Genomic DNA, 24,773 nt, shown 5'->3' with positions numbered 1-24,773 from the left:
CAAGGCCTTTGGCGAGGCAGACTGCAACTCTAGTGGCACCGTCCTTGGAGCCAGGTAAGGCCAGGTGCATGACAGGAAAGACGACAATGGTTTCCATTGGTGTGGATGCGGGGGAGCTACGGGTGGTGGGGGGAAGGCTAACAGAAAGGGAAATATGTGACGGATGTGAGGGTAAGCACCACCGAGTCAGAGGGCCTGGGGGTAAGTAATGAGGAGAGGAGTTTAAATACACCTCTTTTTCGGTGCGGGATAAAATTTGCTGAATAAAAAGAGCATGCATTGTTGATTGCAAAGACTTGTTATCACAAGGACACATACACAAGGTTCTAGACCAATCGTTCATGACTGGGAAACTAATTAATCTGTGAAAGTTCCCCAGTCGGAAACGGGTCAACAACATCCTATCCTAAAACGGGGATTTTTATACGGTTGTATGCCATCAGTAATTAACATCTTCTGATTCTCCTGAACCGTTGGCTTTAAAATTTCGATTGAAAATCTATTTGTCTCCAGGAGCATCAAACAGTTGGTTTTCAACTTTTTGCTTAGAATGGTAGTTATACTTCCTGGGTCATCAAAATATTCAAAATGCCCAAGATCTTTCATAATTTTTTTAACGTATTTTAACCAAGCAAACAACCAATGCAAACTCAGTGATGGTGGGCAGCTGTTCTTTGCAGGCCACCACCCCTATGTTTATAGCCGATCACAGAAGGTCTCAAATAGTGACCTGCCCAGTTAACATTCACTAGGGAGGGCATTATGCAACCCCTTGTGACTGGATAGATTGCATTGCAACCTATCAATACGTAGGTCACATCAAAAAATCAAAAAATACTCGCAAACGTCAGTGTGCAGTTTCCGGTTACTTTTTGCAACCATCCATATGACCCTATGTGCCTGGAGAGGAGCCCATCAGTTTCAGAGTTCTCCAGTGTCAGTATCTGTGTGAGTTTTAGATATTCCTTTTGTAGGACTGAGGATTTGACTAGGTTAGGGCCGCTTTTTGCATTTCTTTGCAGCAGGTTTGCAACTAAAAGCCATCATTTTTGTAATAAGCAGGAAATATCATACAGTTTGAATGTCAGCATTTCCCTTTTTGACCACAGATATTGGTATTATCTCTGGATTTTTAGAAGAATGTGTGACTTATTGCTTCAAGCCCTTGGAACTTCTGCATTTTTGAAAAACAAAGTTGAATGGCCAGCGTACAAATGGCCCACTAAGTCTGCAACTGTTTCCTGGGCTCGAATAGGCCAAGTAAAAATGTGGGAATACCGACAAGCTCACAATCCTGTGGGTCAAAACAAACATTCAAGGACATCCCAGCCCTAGAATGTCCACTCTCCATCTCTGGTAGTAGATTTACTATGACATCAAACTACACTATAATAGCATAAAATAATGTGTAAGTATATTTTTAAAGAAGAAAATCGTCTTTTATGCACAGCAAAGCAGGTTTTACACTTGAAATAAAGACTATTGGCATGTGAATGCTGAATTTCCACATAGTAAGAGATATATTTATGAGAACCTTGCATCACGTTTGCACCACGCAAAGAGGTACACGCGTGATGCAAGGCTCTGAGTCAGATTTATGAAGCTACGCAAAACCACATTGTGTAGGCTTTAGTGGCCTCATAAACCATTAGAAAGGCAACGGAGTGCAAATCGCTGCCTTGCCTTACTCTGTGCAAGGGAGGCGTTCCATGGGAGTTGTGGTGGGTGTCCCACGCAACTCTCATGGTTTTTGATGCATTCCCAGATTTACAAGGACTTGTAAACCTGGGAATGAGTCAAAATCTGACGCCTCCCGAGGGCAGGCTTAATGAGGAGAAATATCTTTATTTCCCCTAGTTTTTTCAACTTTCTGTGTATGCCGCATTCCTCTTTCTGTGTGTGCTGCATTCCTCTTTCTGTGTGTGCTGCATTCCTCTTTCTGTGTGTGCCGCATTCCTCTTTCTGTGTGTGCTGCATTCCTCTTTCTATGTGTGCTGCATTCCTCTTTCTGTGTGTGCTGCATCCCTCTTTCTCTGTGTGCCACATTCCTCTTTCTGTGTGTGCTGCATTCCTCTTTTTATGTGTGCTGCATTCCTCTTTCTGTCTGTGCCGCATTCCTCTTTCTGTGTGTGCCGCATTCCTCCTTCTATGTGTGCTGCATTCCTCTTTCTGTGTGTGCCGCATTCCTCCTTCTATGTGTGCTGCATTCCTCTTTTTATGTGTGCTGCATTCCTCTTTCTGTCTGTGCCGCATTCCTCTTTCTGTGTGTGCCGCATTCCTCCTTCTATGTGTGCCGCATTCCTCTTTCTATGTGTGCTGCCAAAACGGTGTCAGCATAGGGTGAAAGGACAGAAATACACCATACTGGATAAATATGGTGCATTCCTGCTCTTTCACTTTGATGTAGGACAGCGCAGCAAGGTGAATTGCTGTGCTGCCCTAAGCCAAATCCCTGTAAATGAGTGCCAGGCCGTCACTTATGGGGATGTGGTGCAGGGCAGGCCCTCATATGGGTATTTGGTGTGGGGCAGCGCTGCTCTATGTCAAAGTGAAAGGGCAGGAATACACTGGATTTATCCAGTATTGTGCATTCATGTCCTTTCCCCCTGCGCTGGCACGGTTTGGGCAGCCTAGCCCCAACGCAGGCCCCCTTGCACCATGGTCAGGGGTGCGTGTGTTGTCTGCAGGATTGTTTCTGTGCAGGAAGGGAAACTTTCCTGCACAAAAAATAATCCATAGAGTCATTTTCCTCCTTCTTTGTGTGCTGCAGAATACAGTACACAGAGAAAGAGGAAAAAACGAGGAGAAATGACAATATTTCTCCTTGGTACGCCTGCCCTGGGGAGGCATACGATTTTTATGCATTTTCCGGTTTATAAGCCCTTGTAAATCTGGGAATGCTTCAAAAAAACATGGGAGTTGCATAGGAACACCCATCACAGTGCTCTTGAAATGTCTCCTTTGTGCAGAGTAAGGCGGCGCAGCGATTTGCGCTGCATTGCCTTACTCAAGATTTATAAGGCAACTAAAGCCACGCAATGTGGCTTTGCGTGGATTCATAAATGTGACTCAGAGCCTTGTGGCAGATCCAAATATAGTTTGTTATTCTTATAACTTTTGTGTGCACTCATTTTCATTACACACAGTTTTAATGTGAAAGTTTTAATGAAAGTTCTCCCTGGCCACTATTTGACTTCTCTCTGGCTTTCCACCAGGGACTTCTGGCTCTGGTTGCGTTTTGTTGTTACACTTTGTCATTTTTGCTAACATTTAGTCTCATTCCTTTTTTTTAATGTCTTTGCCAAAGTGATAGAAATGTCACAATAACTAAACAAAACATTTACAACTTTGGACTGAAGTAAGTACACCGAAGGTAAGTTGAAGAAAGACTTTATTAAGTCAAAGGTAAACAGGCACTCTTAGCAGCTGGCAGTAAAGACATCTGTGAAGGCAGTCTGTCAACATTCCAAGGCTGCCTTCACTCCAACATTCTAAGCTGTACCAATAGCGGCTGAAGGGAGGGGGGGGACATGGGACCTACCAAGAGGCAAGTTATAACACATCTCCCCCATTTAATATAGACAGTTCAATGCGACTGTAAAACTGATAATAAGAACCAGACCTAGAAGGAAAAAAGTGGTTAGACATATTCATAGATCACTCCCTACTGAAGTCCTTGAGCCACCCAGGGGGGTTGCGTTGTCTGAATCCCCTTCCCTCTTGGGTTCCCCTTGCTCTGGATCCTGTTCCCAGATTCCCATTGCGCCCCACCTGTACCGAGTCCTTCTGACTTGTGGCCACCCGATCCATGCTCCATTTCCGCCCATCCTCCATGATGACCACGTTTCTCATGACTTCCCTAATCTTTTCTGGAGCATAGAACTTGTCCTCCTTACTTCCCCTTGCCACTGGTTTGCGAATGTACACTTCCTGTCCTCGGCTGAAGGTTCTTTCTTTGGCGCCCCATTTGTTGTCATAGGAATTTTTGTACTTCCTTTGCCTTGCTTCAACCTTCCTTCTAAACTCCTCTTGATCGACTACCACAGGGTCCTTGGTCTTCAACCAATTAGGCGTTAATTTAGATCCTGCTTTCCTTCCTCTCAACAGTTCGAAAGGTGTGTGCCCTGTGGATAGACTAGGCGTCGTGTGGTATGACCAGAGCATGTCTCTCAATGCCGCTTCAATGTTCCTCCCAGACTTAACTGCTAGTTGGATACATTCCTTCAGCATACGGTTGACTCTTTCTACTTTGCCGTTGGCTCGGGGGCAGTACAATGGAGTGCGTATGTGCTTTATGGATAAGTCCCTTAGGAACTCTCCCATCTCCTCTGACACCAGTTGGACTCCGTTGTCTGTGATCAATGTTGAGGGTATGCCTTCCTTTGAAAAAGTGTCACTCAAAAACTCAACTATAGCCTTGGTGTTGATGCTGGTTACGAACTTGTGTGAGACCCAGTTGGAATAATAGTCAATGATTACTAACATGTACCATTGCTGCGGCCCCTTTGCCCTGATGGGGCCCGTGATGTCAAATCCCAACTGGTCCCATGGGGACTTTGGTACCTCCACCGGGCTAAGTGGAGATCTCCTGGTGTTCTTTGACTTGTCGCTGACTTCGCACGCGTAGCACTCCTTCACTCTCTCTTCCATGCTGGAATCCATACCTGGGAACCAATAATCTGATCTTAGTCTAGCCTTGCATAGACTTCTTCCCAGGTGACCTTCGTGGGTTAGGTCAATAATTTGCTTCCTTAACCCCTCCGGGGGAACTAGTCTGCCTGCTTTGAGGAGGTACTCTCCTTCGATTGACAGCTCATTCCGTACATTCCAATAGGGTCGTAAGCTCTCCGGCAAGCCTCCGCATTTGTTAGGCCACCCTCTGACGACCCATGTTTTGACTTCTCGGAGGGTATTGTCCTGTTCCATGTGACCATCCCACTGCTCTCTGGTCATAGCCGGGATTTTTATTTCTAAGACCCTCTCCCGGTCTTCTTCCTGTCCTTCCACTGGAGCTCTGGATAGGAAGTCTGCTACCTTGTTCTGTTGGCCCGGAACATACGTAGTTCTGAAATTGTAGCCTTGTAACCCCAGCACCCACTTAGCAATGCGGGGAGTGATGTTCTCCAACACTTTGTTACCGAACAGATTGACCAACGGCTTATGGTCGGTACATACTACGAATGGTAGACCCCAGACATAAAAGCTGAAATGTTTGATCGCCCAGTATACCGCCAGAGCCTCCTTCTCGATGGTGGAATAGTTGGATTCCGCCCCAGACAAGGTTCTTGATGCGAATGCCACAACTTTTACTGTATCATCCACTCTCTGTGACAGCATGGCCCCCACACCTTTGCCACTTGCATCAGTGGTGATTACGGTGTCCTTGTTTACATCAAAGTTTCCGATGTAAGGTGCCGACACAATAGCCTCTTTGATCTTCTCAAAGGCTAGCTCCTGATCTCTCTCCCACTGGAATGGCGTGTTTTTTTTTTAACATTTCTCTGAGTGGATGGGCTATCATAGCAAAATTTTTTATGAATCTAGCCATGTACTCGGCTAAACCCAGAAAAGAAATCACCTCTTCCTTGCAAGATGGCATGGGCGCTTTTCTTACTGCCTCCACCAAGTCTATTTTGGGTTTTATCCCCTCCTCAGAGATGGTGTGCCCTAAATAATCCACTGTGGTAACACCTATTTTGCATTTACTCTCCTTGGTGGTAAAGCCCACCTCCCTTAAACATCTGAGTACCCTTTTCACATTTTCGTCATGTTCAGTGTCACTCGCCCCATAAATCAAAATATCGTCCTGAAAACACATGGACTTAGGACAATTTCTCAACACGTGCTGCATAGCCCTTTGAAACGCTGCTGCCGCTGACGCCAACCCAAAGGGCATTCTCATAAATTTAAAATTGCCAAATGGTGTGGTGAAAGCTGTCAAGGGTTGGGATTCAGGGTGCAGTCGGATTTGATGGTATGCTGATGAGAGGTCGAGCACACTGAAGAATTTGGCTCCCTGTAGAGTACTTAACATTTCATGTATCCTTGGGAGAGGATGCCTGTCCACCACAATATTAGCGTTAAGCGCCCTCAAGTCTACACATAACCTAATACTTTTTCCACCTTCCTTGCTTGTAATGACAATGGGCGCCAACCATGCAGAACATTCTATCTCTTGTATGACTCCTTGTTTTATTAGCTTCTCCAATTCCATCCTTAATGGCTCTCTCATTAGCAGGGGAATGGACCGTGTTTTATGTACAATGGGTGTTGCACCTTCCTTGAGTTCAATCTTGTGCATGTAGTTTTTTAGTACCCCCAGATTCTCATTGAATACTTCTGGAAATTCTTTCACTAGATTGGACCCCATCCCCGGGGAGTCTATAAGAAGTACCTGCTCCTGGTTGTTCGGATCGAGTCTTATACCTAGTTCTTTCTGGTGTTTCCACCCTAACAGACATGATCCTTCTCTGGTAACATATACCTTCCCCACCGTATGCCTGTCTTTAAAGGATATTCTCATTCTCACCATCCCATCCAACTGTATGGGTACCCTATTGTACCCTGTGGGGGCTATGTCCGCTGTCTCTAAGTTGATGTTATGTTTCGCAAATTTCTCACTGAACACTTGCTTGTCTATTAAGGTGAACGGAGAACAAGAGTCTGCATACACCTTAAATGCCTCACCATCTAACTTTATTTCACAAGTGGGGTACTGTGTACTTTGTTCCTTACTTTCGTCTTCAATTTGACAAATAAAATTTTTCTCTTCCCCCCCTTCGTCTTCAGGGTGATCTACCATGTGAACCTTTGAGCTCCCCACATTACATGTTTTAGCAAAGTGGCCCTTTCTGTTACATCTCCTGCAAGTGACGTTCCTTGCGGGGCATCGCCAATTGTTGGCCAGGTGATTGTGGTTCCCACACCTGAAACATCTAAGACCTTCCATCTTGTTGCTCACCCCTTCTCTGGACTTGCTTTCCAGTTTGCACACCGTTTCCCCCTCAGATGCCTCTTTAGATATAGCCTTATCTTTCCTTTCTTCTGACACTTTCATCTCTCTCATACATATGGCTGTATGTTCCAGACCCTTTGCTATGCTTATGGCTTCCTCCAGATCCGGGTTCCTTGTGAGCAGCTCCTCCTGCACTTTCTCTTCATTGGTGCACCTTACTAATTGGTCTCTGATCAGTGAATCCGTAAGCGCCCCAAACTCGCATGTAGCTGCCATACCTCTCAACACAGCAATATATGAAGACACTTTCTCCTCTTTTCTTTGCACCCTTTTGAAAAATTTGTGTCTTTCTAGGACTACATTAATTTTCACTTTAAAATGTGCTTCTAACTTACGCAATGTGTATTCGTAAACATCAACACCTTCATCCTCATCTTGAATCTCGTCCTCCACTAATCTCCCAGTAATGTCCTCGAAAACTTTTCTTCCCTGTATTCCTAAATTATGTAATAGTATATGCTGTTTCCTAATGTTAGAGAAGTTCCCTCCACCTATGGCTATCAGGTATGATTTAAAAATCCCTTCCCACCTTCTCCAGGGGATATCTGGTTCCCCTAATTCATTTAAGAATGGTGGGGGTTGACTCATTCCTGCCCCCGCCATAGTCGGGTACAGTCTAACACAGAGGAAAACACTGGAATAATAGTGGAACTATTAAGTAAAGATGTAATGTCAACCAAAGTGTAAAGGTGTGTTGCAAAAAATCTAAAGATGGGGTTTTGCTGCTGGGAAATAGGCTCCTGGAACACTCAATAAAGGTGATACTCTCTTAAAACCACACAGAGAGTCTGCTACCCCAAAAGATCAGTCCTCTTTCTATCTTCACCATAGACTCCCAGCAGTCCTTTCAAATGTTTCCTGTCCCTCCTCCAGCCTCCTGACGAGATCAGCGCTTCCTTCTGAGGTAAAAAAAAAATACCAGCGCAGACTGCAATCGCTGAGGTGCCTGGACTGCTTCCCTCGCCGTGAAGTAAGCACCGCTTTTACCGCTGCCTTAGGATACCTCAGTCGAGACGCGCCTCACATCAGCATACACCCGCTACTCACGGATCGTCTCCTGTGCGCCTCCAGCGTCGCGCGGGACTGGGATCTCCCCTGAGGTGTTCCGGAGACAGCCGCTGCACCGAACAGACTCTCCTCACGCCAACCAACAGCAGCTGCCCACCGCAAGTCCTCTTCTTTCCACCTGGACCGCGCGTGACAGGAGCCAGCCCTGAGGCGTCACGACATCTCCCGGTACCGGTACGCCGACAACAGCTGGTGGGTTCTCGCAGCCGCTGCCTCACCAGCCTCACACGTCCAGACAGCTCCCTCCTCACGCCGACCAACAGCAGCAGCTCGCCGTAAGTCCTCCTGGACAGCGCGTGACAGGAACCGTACCTGAGGCGTCACGGCATCACCCGGTAAAGATACGCCAACCACAGCTAGTAAGATTCACACATCCGCTGCCACCAGCTTCACCAGACCAGACAGCTCCGCACGGGTCACTCTGGAGAGGAGCACTCCAGCCGTCAGGTAGTCGCTACTGCCAGAACAACTTTCCCGCTGTCCATGTGCCACAGAATGCGCCTCTGATGACGAGACTCACAAAAATTCAGGCTGCATTGTTCATAATCACAATAGCCTCTGATGAAGATTAGAATAAAGTCCCACTGCCGAAAGCTACAGTTTACGTTCGCGCTCCGTCATCCAGCTGTCATACGATGCTTCTCCTCTGATCTGCCAGCATGCCTTAATTCTCGCAGGGAAGAGTGCCACGCTGTCCCTGCCACAGCCCCAGTTCTCCTCGTCGCCAAGATGAAGTAAGTACACCGAAGGTAAGTTGAAGAAAGACTTTATTAAGTCAAAGGTAAACAGGCACTCTTAGCAGCTGGCAGTAAAGACATCTGTGAAGGCAGTCTGTCAACATTCCAAGGCTGCCTTCACTCCAACATTCTAAGCTGTACCAATAGCGGCTGAAGGGAGGGGGGGGACATGGGACCTACCAAGAGGCAAGTTATAACATGGACGTATCAGTGTAGAGTCAATTCTTACATAACAGTTCATGATCTGGTTCATGCAACCATATCAAACCATCACCAATAATCCCGAGTGGCTTATTTCTAACTTTCAGGTATTAAATCTTTGTAAGGAGAGGTCACAGTCATTAGGAGTAGACTCTCGACTTCAGTGCTTTTGAGTCAATGGTGAAACTGGATTTTGTTGTGGGAAATAAACGACGTTTCTTTTGTTTTCTTCATTAGCATGCACGAGGAACCACCCTACCTTCCTGGAACTGGATCCGGTGTTCTTTTGGGGATATGAAGTGCTCCTTTGCTCTTTGCACTACTTTAGGCAAGTCAAAAATGGTGACTGTAGAGTTTGGATGAACCCCAATAAACTGCTTGGCTAGAGCTCCTGAGCAGCCTTATAAAGAAAAACACAACAAGGGGAAAAAGGTCAGCATATGACTTATATGGGCTATTAGGACTTTCCAATTGTCTAATGGAAAGAAAACCAAAACACATGCATCATTTGCTAAAACATGAACAAAATACAGGTTTCCAGTGCCAAAGCCATAACTCATAGAAAGGGGCACTGTTTTTAAGGGCGCCAGCTGAATGACAAAAGCTAATGTTTATCAGCCTTGCTTTCTATACTCACAGCTTGGAATAAATGGCAATTGAGAAATATAGTAACAACAGATGATGAATAGTTATGTTCTCTTGTTGGCATATTATATTTCTACAGTGAAAAGGGCCTGATGTGCTAAATGTTTTTGCAATCACAAACGCTGCAAACCACAAAATGACCGTCTTTGTCAATTCCAAAAGCTGTGTCGCAGTGTACAAGCGTCACTTTGCAGATTCTGATTTGCCATAAGGAGGGTGTGTGAAAGGGTTGGCCCACCCTATTTGCGAAGTGGAAGGGACCATCAAAAGAGGAACATCAGGTAGTTGGTGTTCACCAGTTGGTGCATCATGTAACTGGACTCCTCTTTGACCACCACCCTTGACAGTACTTTGGTTCTCTTTTGGAACATAGACATTTCCATTGTCAAGCGTAGGCCACGGTGTTGCTTTTAAGCACTCAGAAGATCAGGTCAGAAAGTGTAGACTCTCTCTAATTTGGCAGGTGTCACCCTCTTTTCAATGAATATCACCTGCCCCTAAAACTACATCTCGCCACAGATGTCCACACTTTGACCCTCTTTTCAAATCTGCCACCCCTTCCACATTTTTCCCCATTCATTGTATTGTGATTATCATCTTAAACATCCAGCATCACTCTTATCCAAGAGCCAACAAACTGACAGGTATGCCTTTCGGCTCACTCCCTGGAGTGAACAAGATGGCTGCCTCCTTAAGGCGGTCTTGTCAGATTATCAACAGAAGCGGTTTTGCTCGCAAGAATTTAAAGTTGATGACACACAGGCCCGGGAGACTGCTTATATGTACCTGGGTCAATTATTATATAAACCTGTCTTCTGCATTATGCTGCACAGGCACTTTAATGCCTCGTGCAGAAACAATGCTCACAGTATTTTTGCATGAGCAATGAAGACTCTTGTAATCTGGGCTAAAGTGTCTGGCAGAAGATTAGGACAATAAGTCTGGAGGATTAAGTAGGGGGACTGTGGGTCAGAGAAGCTGGTAGTTAAGGTCTAGCAGAGGAGGAGGGCATTCGACGCACAATGCTAGAGCTACTGAGGACAGAGGAGAACAGAATGGAGGACGCTAGGAGGGACATGAGCTCAAGAGGACATTAGACTAAGGGTTCAGGCTGTTGGTCCAGTTGCAGGAGGAAAATAAGCTCCAGCATGGGAGGGAAGTGAAGATGGGAAGGTGGAGTGTAAGGAGGAAAATGTAGGGTATCTTGGAATGGGAATTGAAAAACAACTGTCAGTTGAAAAGCAGATAAAAAGATCAAAGTGGAGAGATTTGTGAAGCATATGTGAATGAGGGGGAAGTATGCAATGACATCCCTACAGGCACACTTGAAGCAGCAGGGGACACCTTGGTTGCAAATGAAAGGATCTAAAGCAAACCAAACAGTGAATGGTGGTTGCTGCTCAAATACTTCTGTATTCTGTCATGACTTCCAGAGGAGGGGGAAGGGAGATCCTATTAGAAAAAAGATGATGTTGGTAGAACCAAATACAAAGGCGCGGCGATGAATGCTACACAGATAATACAATGAGTGCATGGTTGAGTTTGACCAAAATTTAGTTTGAAGAATGGCCATACCTATGGGAAAGATCACGGTATTATAAGCATACATTTCAGAAAATACCTGTAAGTCTCTATTTGCCCTAGGTGACCCATGTGGTGGCATGTTAATTCTGGGGCAGCAAACCTGACAGGTGCTCTCATAAACATCAACAGAGGGTAAATAGGAACTGCACCATAAAGCAGCCAAAGAAAATGCCAGCTCCAAAGGATAAAAGCTAATATTATACCGCCCGGCATCATGCATGCAAGGTGGGAGAAAACCCCAATAGCGTTTACCACCTTCTTTCTCATCATAACAAATATAACATATTCGAAATATTAATACGGAAAAAAACACGTTATGAGTCATGAGCCTTAGAACATACTGTCAACTGGAGCTCGTACTCTAACACCATGGCATGATTACTAGGTGCCTCAATTGAAATTAGCACTCCGATCAGGAAGGAGGGCTAGAAAAGATGCCTGTTGTTCAAGAATGAAGGTCGCTTCCTACTGACGAGTCGTAGGCGAACGTGACAGCCTTGTTAAACTAGCTGTGCTTTTGAGTAATCGTCAACCTGAGATACTCAGCAGGTTAGCCCAACAACACTGATGCACTATCAGAGTCCTCGCCTGTGTAAAAATCCACTTGCGTCTCGCCTTTAAAAAAAAACAACCGGCTTATACCCAGTGAATTACTTATTACTCAATGTATTTAATAATAATTGTTCTATTTTCAGACCCAATATAGTTATGTTATCGAGAATATCTTCAGTAATATATATGTCTCTTTTTTTTAAATGAAAAAGTTATGCTATATGAGAGCCATATGGACGCCTGTCAAGCTATCCAACCGTGCTGGCAGTAGAAACATGGGACACATGCATCACCAATATATACTTTGGCTAATATAGCCATAAAAGAGCCCACAATACAACGTACAATAAAAAATATGAATAGTACAAAAGGTGCAGCCATGAAAACTATACAAAACAGAATAAAAGCCTGCTAAAACATGCAGTGGAAGCAGTACCACTCTGTAGTAAAATTTCTGCCCCATAGCCCATTTTAGATTATATTACCAATTTTTTCAAGGACTCGTGTATTGCAGTTAAAAATCTTCCTATTGCAGATACAACATTTAAAAATCTCATATTTATCAACAGTCTAAGAGCTTGATCCGTATTATTAATTTTATAAGTAATAAAAAGAGGTTTTAAAAATTCCTTCCATTCTTCTAGAAACCACAAACAGTCCAGCAAAATATGTGGGCCACTGCATGTTACTTGTAGTCCACATGCACACATACCCTGTTCATTTGTCATTGCAGTTTTTATCTTCCTGTCGCATTACATGGGTTCAGGACAAATCTAAATTTCAAGACTGAATTTCTAAGTTTAGGATTAGACATGATCTCGATATAGGGGAACACATGATTATTAGCCCATCCATTTACCAAGAACTGGGTGGTTGAGTTGCTCCCCAGATAACATAAGTCTTCTTCTCCAGCCTTTTGTTAATAATAGCATGTAGCACCTGTTTGGGGATCTGCTGCCCTAGTTTCCATTGTTCTGGTTCTAAAGAACATTTAGCACACATCTTATCTAGCATATGTCTAACCTGGGATGCCCAATTAATTTTGCTTCCCTCTATTTCTCTTTTACAAAGGTGTGATATGTTGGGGGTCCCTTCTCTACTCAATCTCTGCCAGAAGTGCAATGTAGCTTGCTGTCCCAGTAAGTTCCATGCTGTAAGTTGTCATTCTACTCTCCGTGCCTGCATCATAGTTTATAGTGGGAGAGCAAGGAGCTGTTTCACACATTTCCCTTACTCTAAATTCCAATCCAATTTCCCACCTAAAGATAGAACCTCTACTCCGTATTGGAACTGTGGGCGGACCATTGCATTGAAAGCTCATAAATTGGCCGCAGGGAAGGGCCTCCATACTTCCGCTTGAGTTGTTTAAGGTCCCATACTGTGGAAAGAGCCTTTGATTTTAGTGATTGTGTGTTGTCCCTGCAAGTTAGCTTGCTATCGAACCACATGCCCAAGTATTTATATTTGTGCACCACCTCAACTCTGACCTCTCCCAATTGCCAGTAAAAGGAACCCTTCATTTTCCCCAACACCATGGAACACATGCACTCATATGGAGTGTGGGCATGAAATGAAAACAAGCATGCTTGAAAGGCATACAGCCATAGGGAGCTTACGTAAAGAAGCACAGCGCAATCGCTGCACAGGCAAAACATTTAAAAAAAGTTCCCATAAAGTGGATGAAAACAGTATTTGGGCCTCAAGACACTGATAAGAGGAAAGACACAAGGAACAACAGGAAATATTACGCTACAGCCAATAGAAATGGAGGAAAAGGTAGTGACAAGCACAGGAACCAGTGAAAAGCAATGGGGCCGAATGTAAACCCCTTGTAAGATCTATATTGAATACAATAGATTTTACAAGCACAGTGCGAGTGATATACAAGTGAATCCTAAAAAGCAGCGGCAAGGCCAATAGTTTGGCTTTTTAGATCTAATACCTATTGACTTTGCTCATTATATTTTCGTTAACTGATACGAATTTTGGGAATTCATTAAGACTCTTAATTTTTCCTTTGTTTAATTAAAAGGCATTTTGAGTTGCAAACACATTAACAGGTTAATTTTCAGGTGCATATTCCTTACCGCCTAAGTCGCACACCTTTGAGAAAGGTGAAAGATCGAAGGCCGTTATTACATCTCTGTCACTTGTTCTGCAAGCGGAATCCATGTACTTCATAAAATTTAATATGTCATCCTCTTCCCTGAAAATATACAAATATGCATTTTAATGTGCACCCAAATTCAAAGGTGTAATATGTATTAATTAGTCAAGGATCAGCTGTCAAGTTTTCATGTAAAGTAAGAGTTTGAGAAATGTCTTTATAAATTCTACCATAGTTCGCTTATGTAGCCCACATTTAATGAAGGTAGACATTGGTTCACAGTGACATGGTCATTTGTCAAGCTTGCACAAAGTTCATGCATTTCAGGTTAACGTTTAAAAAATAAAAAAAACACTGAAATTCACATGTTAGAGTTTATGAGCTGACAATAACTTGAGCCTTGTTATGCACTACTGATGACCTCACGTATTACATCACTCATGTTATGTTAAACTAGGCATCAAAGTAGAACTTTGCATAGAAAGGGTTCTCTTTTCATTGTGTGTGTATTTTAAGATTCAAATTTTTTTAAAAGTGCGGGAGGGATTTACATTTTGACACTTTTCAATCTTTCAATCACATTTTCAAAGGTTGACAGATTAGGCCTGATGCACAAATGTACCCGTACACTTTGTAGTAAGCTTACTACTGTTTTGTTATTCACAAATTACAAGTGTCATTTTATTCCTGCACCTGCTTTACAAAGGTACACTTACACTTTGTAGTAAGTTTACTACCGTCTATTCACAAACTAAAGGGGCCATTAGGATGGCGGTGGGAAACTCACCCCGACCGCCAGGGTAGCGGGAAAAGACCACCTGTAAGGACTGCGGCATAACCGCCGGTCCAAATATTACGCTCTGCAGTCGAAATCCAACCGCGGCGGTGTGATCGCGGGCTTTAATATTGAGGCAGTAGCTGCTGCCAGCAGCACCGCCATGATGTCAAATGGAGCATGTTCTGCATGTCTCTGCATTGCGTGGCAGGCACTGCACTGTGCCTTCCACTTAGTACAGGGACATGTAGGGGGGGTACAATAGGTACCCCCCATGCACCCACACACCCCCCAAACACATTGGGGCCACACAATGGGCTCCCAGAGCCCGTCTCTGCATGCTTTTCGATGGCGGTCTCACCACAGCAGAAAAGCTGCCTACCGCTGGCATCCTAATTGTGCGGGCGGAGACTGGCCCTTCCCTGCCTGCATTGTAGCGGACCAGTTCCAAACACCAGGCCAGTGGGTGGACTGTGACCGGTGGAAAAGTGGCGGGCAGAAAATTGCACTGCAGCAGTCAACACCACCATGCTGATAGGACCGGCAGTGTTCCGGGATTTGATCGTGGGCAGATGGCCACCGCCACCATGGCAGTTACCACCGCAGGCCTGGCAGCGGTCATCCTCCCTTCATCCAAATAACCCCCTATGATTGTAATTTAACTACTAATACTTTATTGGCGGAAGAGACTCCAATATTGTTGCCGAGTCTCCACAGTTGTGCAATTGCTACAAGTAAAATCGCACTTTTTTTTTGTGAATACCAAAGCAGTAGTAAACTTACAGCAAAGTGTAAGTTTATCTTTGTGAGTCAGGCTCTAGTAAAATTACACTCAGTCTGTGAATACCAAAAATGTAGTAAACTTTATACGTAATGTAAATTTATCTTTGTGAATCCGGCCCTATGAGTTTAAATTTATTAATAGTAATTTTATGATTGAAGAGACTTTACACTCATGGGGTAACCTATCAGATAAAAAGAGAGACCTGTCCTATCTTTTCATGTGTGAAGTTCTCTGCGCCGACTGCAAAGCCTTCGCACTAGTAAAATTCCTCTTAGTAAAATTAAACCTGTAATTTGAAAACACTAAAAAAATAGTAAGCTTACTGTTGGAAATACCCACTCCCACACCGGAAGGGTGGTGGTGGACTTCCCGAACACACTGTGGTAGCTTGGCTCGAGTGGTCAGGAATCAGGCACCGTGCTAAGCATACGACATACCCATACAATAACCATGCGTGCATCCGTTCCAAAAACGACTCTACACCGTAAAAATTATGAAAATATCTTTCTTTATCTTCTTTTTCTCTTAGTTGCTGATTAGATAAATAATTACACAATCACAATATACAAACTTTTTAAATAGTGCAGGTCAACTAAATACTGGCTTAATGATTCAATAAATAGGGGTGATCATAAATATTAAAGACATAAATATAAGTGCAGTTAATACAGGCAATTAAATATTCTGAGGCAATAAATACTGTAAACCAATAAATATTGTGCATCAATAAATACTGTGGACCAATAAATACAGTGAAGCAATAAATAGGTTAAATACAATAAATACAGTGCCCCCACTAAATAATTAAAAGCTGACAGTGACACTCATATAATCAGATCACATTTGAGATTACTATGGGCTGAATTGGCCCGGGCACAGCTTGTGGTGAGGTAGTTGGCTTGAGGGTGTCTACTCCCTGGCTTGGACAAGGCTGAGGCCTAAACTGAGGTAGATCAAGGGGGGATTCTAGAGATCTGGCTTTCCCACTCTACACAACCCCACTGAATTAGTCTCAGCTCACCCCTGGCACAGTCAGGCTGGTTCCAGCACCTCCCTAGCCCTCAGAGTAGTCTCTCAGGTCTCCACAGGGCCTTAGGCGCCCTCTACTCCACTTACTGCCCTTTTTCTGATGCTCCGACGCCGCTGGAGTCGGGTCGACGCCGAGAGGCGGTTCCGGTTCGATGTCGGCGGCCTCGGCGCAATGTCAGTTCTTGACGACGCCGGTAGGCGGTTCCGGTTCGATGTCGGCGGCCTCGGCTCGATCTCGACCTCCGATTCGATGACGTCGGGCAGTCTTGACTCGATGTCGACTTCGGGCGGCTCCGGTCCGATGGCGACCTCGGCTTCGATGACGTCGGCCGGCCTTGCCTCGATGTCGACTTCCGGCGGCTCCGGAGTGCGATCCCCACTCCCGACCTCCGGTGCTCCTCTCCTCAGGTTCCCAGCGACTCCGGAGTGCGACCTCCACTCCCGACCTCCGGCACGATTCTCCTCAGGTTCCGGCGACTCCGGAGTGCGATCTCCACTCCCGACCTCCGGCACGCTTCACCTCGGTCTCCGACGACTCCGGAGGGCGGACTTCACTCCTCCGATGACGCCGCTCACTCGACCTCGGGTGACTTCCTCCTCGACCTCTGGTACTCTCTACGACCTCTGACGGCGCCCTCTCTCGACCTCTGGCGGCTCCGGGTACGACGTCTGCTTTTCCAGTCAGCGCCGCTTCTCCACCTCGGGCTCCAGGTCTCAGGCTACTCGACGTCGGACTCCAGGGAAACCAGTATTCAGGTCAGGATCTTGCTGTTCTTTGGTTCTAAGGCCTGTTCCTGCTGTCCAGGTCCTTAGGATGGTTTTTCTTGCTTCTTCCCACACAGGGCTCCAGGCTGGGCTCAGTCAGTAGGGACTAGTATCAAGGGTGGGTTTATGGACCCCACTCCAGGCACAAGTTTCCACCCCTGCTGCTTCACTCCTTCCTCCTTCAGGTTTCTGCTGCTCTCTCTTCACCAGTCAGGTGCCAACTGCCAACTCCAACTGCCAACTCTCTGTCTTAGCTTCCCAACATTCTAAACCGCCTCCAACTGTCACAGGGTTCCAGAATGTTGCAGAAGGTTCTAGTAGGTTCCAGTGGATGCTGGTGATGTCACAGGTGGCCACCATTTTGTGCTCCAGGCCCTCAGACAGAAGTTTCAGGGGTAGATAAAATGGCTCCCTGAATCTGCATCAACATGAAAAATGAAAACAACTGAGGGAAAAAGGGCCAAGTCCTACATAACCCCCTTCCAGCCAAAAGCCAGGGTAGACCGATCAATGCCTTGATGGTCTTCCCTGCTTGGGGCGAGAAAAGGTGGACGCCGGCCCGCAACGGCAGGAGCTCCCGCAAGTTCTCCTCCGCTCTGGAACCCAATGGTTCCCTAACGAACCTCCCTGGACCAACAAAACCACCCCACTGGGGCTCCCTAGCTAGTTGTGGCCAGGACCGACCCCTGGGCCATCCAGATATCTCTGGCCCGGGTGATCTCGCGGAGTGGGGGACAGTAGCCCCAGGCCTGTAGTGCCCGTTGACCACTCCGGTCCTCCTCCTTGCAGTCCTAAACTGCCTCTAGTCCTTCCTCCTGGGGTTCACACCCTTAGGCTGACCAGCCTTCAGGGGCGAGGCTCTCCTCCCCCTAACTCTCCTTCTGGGGTTCCTCACCCTACCCTGCAAGGCACCCTCAGACCAACACTTCCTCCTCAGTCTAGGGCCTTGACCCCTCAACTGATCCTTCAACCTAGGGTCTAAACCCTTAGGCTGAGTCGGTGCCCGAGGCGAGACCTTCCTCCCTCTGCACCCCCTTCCAGATTTCAGCACCCTCCTAACGGGAAAAGTACCCCTGGAAGTCAATTTTGGGGGGACCCGGTTAACAGAGGCCCCACCCGCCAGGTCAGGCAACCCCTGAGCCTGGCATCCCAGCCCAGGACCTAAACCCTGAAACTGGGCCAACCCCAGAACCTCAGGCGCGCTGGTTACAGTCGCCCTGGGTCCTCCTGACACTAGGGGCTCCCCTGCACTGGAGGGCACATCGGGACAGCGTAGGCTCCCAACCTGGGGCTCCCTTGCGGAACTCTCCAGGCCCTGAGACTTCGGTTGGGGCACCTCGGGACACCTCCCCGTCTCACGCCTTCCTACAGATAGGTCGTGAGGCCCTACAACCCTCTCTCCCTGGGACCTAGCTGGGCTATCTGCCACTTCTCCCACCTCGCTGGGTTGGGAGATCCCTGCACTACCCCCATCAGGTTCCCACCCCAATGCCTCCTCAGACACCCTGGTGATGTCATCCTGGGGTAAATAAACTTCTAGCTCCTGTGGAGCTTCCGGTATGCTGCCACCAATGTCCTAGCTGGACACACTCATCTGGAGGGCACGCAGCTCCAACTCCTTCATCCGAAGCTCGTGCGCCATCCTTTGTTCCTCCTTCTCCTTCTCCAGCCTTGCTAAGTCCCATGTGAGTTGTCTTTTCTCCCTCCGGTCTGTTAACTCCACTTCAGACAAGCCACCGCTAGAGGCACGGCTGCCCTCCCTGGAAAGTGTCCTGGGCCCCGCTGACAGGTTCCCCACCTCAGGTTGGTACAAACCAGCTCCCTCACTGTCTGGCTCTCTATCCCTGTCCTCTTCCTCAGCCTTGCTTTCCCTTCGTGCCTCCCCCCAAGCCCTTAAGCTGGTTTGGAGTGCACCCTTCTTCGCTCCTGGGGGACAATACACCCCCTCCCGCTGACAAAATTCCCTGAGTTGGGCCACAGTGTACATTTCTAAATTTTCTAGTACAAACTCCATCTTGCCCACTCAGGTCAGAGGACAGTTATTTGCAGTAACAATGCAGGGGGGTACCTTATATAATACCTCCTCCCACCACCAGAGTAAATTTGGAAAAAACAAAAACCCACAATTAGGAAGGCCGCTTTGAGAAAACTCCCGGTGTAGGCCTATGGACTACCCACAGTTATTGTTAAGTATACGTAGGCACAGCTCTATCCCACCACTGAACACCAATTATGTTGGAAATACCCACTCCCACACCGGAAGGGTGGTGGTGGACTTCCCGAACACACTGTGGTAGCTTGGCTCGAGTGGTCAGGAATCAGGCACCGTGCTAAGCATACGACATACCCATACAATAACCATGCGTGCATCCGTTCCAAAAACGACTCTACACCGTAAAAATTATGAAAATATCTTTCTTTATCTTCTTTTTCTCTTAGTTGCTGATTAGATAAATAATTACACAATCACAATATACAAACTTTTTAAATAGTGCAGGTCAACTAAATACTGGCTTAATGATTCAATAAATAGGGGTGATCATAAATATTAAAGACATAAATATAAGTGCAGTTAATACAGGCAATTAAATATTCTGAGGCAATAAAAACTGTAAACCAATAAATATTGTGCATCAATAAATACTGTGGACCAATAAATACAGTGAAGCAATAAATAGGTTAAATACAATAAATACAGTGCCCCCACTAAATAATTAAAAGCTGACAGTGACACTCATATAATCAGATCACATTTGAGATTACTATGGGCTGAATTGGGCCAGGCACAGCTTGTGGTGAGGTAGTTGGCTTGAGGGTGTCTACTCCCTGGCTTGGACAAGGCTGAGGCCTAAACTGAGGTAGATCAAGGGGGGATTCTAGAGATCTGGCTTTCCCACTCTACACAACCCCACTGAATTAGTCTCAGCTCACCCCTGGCACAGTCAGGCTGGTTCCAGCACCTCCCTAGCCCTCAGAGTAGTCTCTCAGGTCTCCACAGGGCCTTAGGCGCCCTCTACTCCACTTACTGCCCTTTTTCTGATGCTCCGACGCCGCTGGAGTCGGGTCGACGCCGAGAGGCGGTTCCGGTTCGATGTCGGCGGCCTCGGCGCAATGTCAGTTCTTGACGACGCCGGTAGGCGGTTCCGGTTCGATGTCGGCGGCCTCGGCTTGATCTCGACCTCCGATTCGATGACGTCGGGCAGTCTTGACTCGATGTCGACTTCGGGCGGCTCCGGTCCGATGGCGACCTCGGCTTCGATGACGTCGGCCGGCCTTGCCTCGATGTCGACTTCCGGCGGCTCCGGAGTGCAATCTCCACTCCCGACCTCCGGTGCTCCTCTCCTCAGGTTCCCGGCGACTCCGGAGTGCGACCTCCACTCCCGACCTCCGGCACGATTCTCCTCAGGTTCCGGCGACTCCGGAGTGCGATCTCCACTCCCGACCTCCGGCACGCTTCACCTCGGTCTCCGACGACTCCGGAGGGCGGACTTCACTCCTCCGATGACGCCGCTCACTCGACCTCGGGTGACTTCCTCCTCGACCTCTGGTACTCTCTACAACCTCTGACGGCGCCCTCTCTCGACCTCTGGCGGCTCCGGGTACGACGTCTGCTTTTCCAGTCAGCGCCGCTTCTCCACCTCGGGCTCCAGGTCTCAGGCTACTCGACGTCGGACTCCAGGGAAACCAGTATTCAGGTCAGGATCTTGCTGTTCTTTGGTTCTAAGGCCTGTTCCTGCTGTCCAGGTCCTTAGGATGGTTTTTCTTGCTTCTTCCCACACAGGGCTCCAGGCTGGGCTCAGTCAGTAGGGACTAGTATCAAGGGTGGGTTTATGGACCCCACTCCAGGCACAAGTTTCCACCCCTGCTGCTTCACTCCTTCCTCCTTCAGGTTTCTGCTGCTCTCTCTTCACCAGTCAGGTGCCAACTGCCAACTCCAACTGCCAACTCTCTGTCTTAGCTTCCCAACATTCTAAACCGCCTCCAACTGTCACAGGGTTCCAGAATGTTGCAGAAGGTTCTAGTAGGTTCCAGTGGATGCTGGTGATGTCACAGGTGGCCACCATTTTGTGCTCCAGGCCCTCAGACAGAAGTTTCAGGGGTAGATAAAATGGCTCCCTGAATCTGCATCAACATGAAAAATGAAAACAACTGAGGGAAAAAGGGCCAAGTCCTACACTTACACAAAAGTGTAAGTTTACATTTGTGTATCAGGCTCAATGTGATTAGCTGTATTGGGGATGGAAAAACGTTTTTGGTGGCCATGTTAAAACTTACTAGTCATAGACTGTTCATGAGTTTTGATCTAAAAATATATAAATACACGCACTTTCCATGGTATTTTATTGTCCCCGGGGACTCTCACCACTCTGGGATTATGCCAGTGCTTAAGCAAACACAATGAGCACCTCTGCACTCACATTATACCTGAGAACACCTACCTTCCTGGGGATGTAGCCAGCTTTAGTGCCTTTGTGGTCTGTAGACATAGTACTCCTGAGGCTGCCAAGTGCCCTGGGAGCATTGCATCCCCCCCACTAACTGTGCCCTTGTCTCAGTGGAATAAGTGGCCCATTCAGGCATAGCTTGACAAGAAGTAGTCAGCTCTAGGCCTAGGCAGGACTTGCAGAGTTTTACAGCACGGAAGTCATTGGAGTTACAAAAAGCTCTGCGAGATTCTGTGGAATTCGGCCAATGAGTGAGCAAATAATAATTTTGTTTACTAAAAATTTGAATATTATTTGTTCTAGCAGCATAATCACAGGTAAGGTAAGTTTACGCAATAGTTATATATATATACACATTGAGAAAGGCTTTTATGCAGGGGTCCGCACATTAAAGAATTGGTGATAACATCAACCCATGAGTGCGTCAGATTTCAGCCCAGAATAGTGCTAAAGCGGTAAAATATATATTATCTACTGGCGGTCGCCAGTAGATAGTTATAGTAAGGACCGAGTTCCCATAGGAAATCTGAAAATTCTATTTTGAATAACTTTGGAGCCGGTTGACTTATCTTCGTGAAATTTTCAAAACTAATGGGGCGCTCCGCTCAGCTCCTACCCTGAAAGTCTCGGGGTGATTCGTCAAGCGGGGGCTGAGAAAAAAGTGGGGTCCCAAAACACGTTTTCCCCATGCATTTTCCGATAGGACCTTTAGTCGAAGGTACAGCCCGAACAGCTGAACAGAATTACTTGAAATTTGGCAAAGAGGTAGTCCTCAGGTCAGGCATGTGCCTTTTGCTTAAATGGTGTAAATCCGTTCAGTAGTTCCTGAGAAAATCAAAACTAAAATCACATATATATCTGGGCGGAGCCTAACCACACATCTCATAGTGAGATCTGATTGGCTGTCAGCACTTCATCCAAGAAGTGTTGGCAGCCATCTTGGGACCAATATACATGATAGCACCTCATTAAAAATCATTGCAGTTAATAGACGGTTTTAAGACTTTAGTTACATTATAAATCATTTGTTGATGGTACCATACTCATTTTAGGAATTGTGGTGTGTTCTAAGGTGATTTTACCATGTGAAAAAGCCTTCTGTTGTGATATCATGAATCATGTTTGAGAGAAAACAATTTTCTCATGCTTTTCCCACAGAGGTTTGGAAGGTGATCTATAAGCTAACTGAGAGCATATTTTCTGTAAATTCACATTATCTTTCTCAGTCATGTGAGAATGAAGTCTGACATTCTCAGTAAAACATGTACATCCAACAAGGGCAGAGACTGTCAGTTGATTCCTTTGTGTTCTACTGCAGCTTCCCAGAGTGTTCTAAAGAACAACTAGAGCGCTAACAGTCCTACTTATGACAAACGTATGGCACACCTGAAGCCATCGTGGTTGGAATAAAGTGGTAATTCTTAAAACATTTAATTTAAAAAGGAACAAAATGAGGGGGTTCATTTTGCCATAGAAAGTATGATTAGTGCTGCAGAAAGAAAAATTAGGGCACAATTTGAGTGACTTCTCAAATCCTCTTCTATTTCATTAAAAAATTCTGACATGCAGACTGAAACATGCACTTTCAATACCAGCAGCAGACTTCCCTGGTGAGCAGTAGCTTTACTACAGTGATCTAATGAGCAACTAGAGTGCTAACATTCAGAATGTATGGCAAATGTGTGACACATCTGAATGCCTTCTTGATGGAACCAAGTAAAAAACTGAAAGTATTTCCTACTGAGGAGACTGCAGTAAATGAGGAAATTAGGAAACTTCATAACAAATAAATCTCCCAAGATGGCCACCAGAGACAAAAGACCCAAAATGTAGCCCAAATATCACCCAGATGTAGCCCAAGTATAGCCCAATGACAGAATGTCCCAGAGTGTTCTAACAAACAACTAGAGCGCTAACAGTCTTACTTATGACAAAAGTATGGCACACTTGAAGCCATCTTGATTGGAATAAAGTGGTAACACTTAAAACATTTAATTTACAAAGGAACAAAATGAGGGGGTTCATTTTGCCATAGAAATTATGATTAGTTCTGCAGAAAGAAAAATGAGGGCACATTTTGACCTCCCAAATCCTCTTCTATTTCATAAACAAATTCTGACATGCAGACTGAAACATGCACTTTGAATACCAGCAGCAGACTTCCCTTGTGATCAGTAGTTTAACTACAGTGATCTAATGAGCAACTAGAGTGCTAACATTCAGAATTTATGGCAAATGTGTGACACATCTGAATGCCTTCTTGATGGAACCAAAATAAAAAACTGAAAGTATTCCCACTGAGGAGACTGCAGTAAATGAGGAAATTAGGAAACTTCATAACAAATAAATCTCCCAAGATGGCCACCAGAGACAAAAGAGCCCAAATGTAGCCCAAATATCACCCAGATGTAGCCCAAGTATAGCCTAATGACAGAATGTCCCAGAGTATTCTTAAGAACAACTAAAGCGCTTACTGTCTAACTTATGACAAAAGTATGGCACACCTGAAGCCATCTTGATTGGAATAAACTGGTAACACATAAAACATTTAATTTAAAAAGGAACACAATGAGGGGGTTCATTTTGCCATAGAAATTATGATTAGTGCTGAAGAAAGAAAAATTAGGGCACATTTTGAGTGACTTCTTAAATCCTCTTCTATTTCATTAAAAAATTCTGATATACAGACTGAAACATGCACTTTTAATACCAGCAGCAGACTTCCGTGGTGAGCAGTAGCTTTACTACAATGATCTAATGAGCAACTAGAGTGCTAACATGCAGAATTTATGGCAAATGTGTGACATATCTGAATACCTTCTTGATGTAATCAAAGTAAAAAACTGAAAGCATTTCCTACTGAGGAGACTGCAGTAAATGAGGAAATTATGAAACTTCATAACAAATAAATCTCCCAAGATGGCCACCAGACACAAAAGAGCCTACATGCTGCACAAATATCACCCAGATGTAGCCCACATGTAGCCAAATGACAGAAGTGTGCAAAACACTTATTTTTTTGTGTATTTGCAGTTTTATATAGTGCAGACTTGTCAGGTATTGGAA

At 45.7% G+C, this 24,773-nt stretch overlaps 1 protein-coding gene across 6 annotated transcripts in view; it reads right to left on the bottom strand.

Annotated features, from left to right (window-relative positions):
• Positions 1 to 24,773, bottom strand: part of LOC146830264 (acetylserotonin O-methyltransferase-like) — an 856,304-nt gene that overhangs the window by 182,266 nt on the left and 649,265 nt on the right. For 4 of the 6 annotated variants that reach the window (XM_085604463.1, XM_085604461.1, XM_085604462.1 and 1 more), the window contains 2 exons: positions 13,890 to 14,008; positions 9,281 to 9,421 (listed from right to left, as the gene is read on the bottom strand). In XM_085604463.1, the coding sequence (XP_085460589.1) occupies positions 9,281 to 9,421; positions 13,890 to 14,008 (260 nt within the window). The remainder of the gene's footprint in view (positions 1 to 9,280; positions 9,422 to 13,889; positions 14,009 to 24,773) is intronic. The other 2 variants (XM_085604465.1, XM_085604466.1) reach the window with 1 other exon arrangement.

Source organism: Triturus cristatus, chromosome 5_1 (genome assembly GCF_964204655.1).
Source record: "Triturus cristatus chromosome 5_1, aTriCri1.1, whole genome shotgun sequence".
Taxonomy (NCBI): Eukaryota; Metazoa; Chordata; class Amphibia; order Caudata; family Salamandridae; genus Triturus; species Triturus cristatus.
This window is presented reverse-complemented; position numbering and strand designations above follow the sequence as displayed.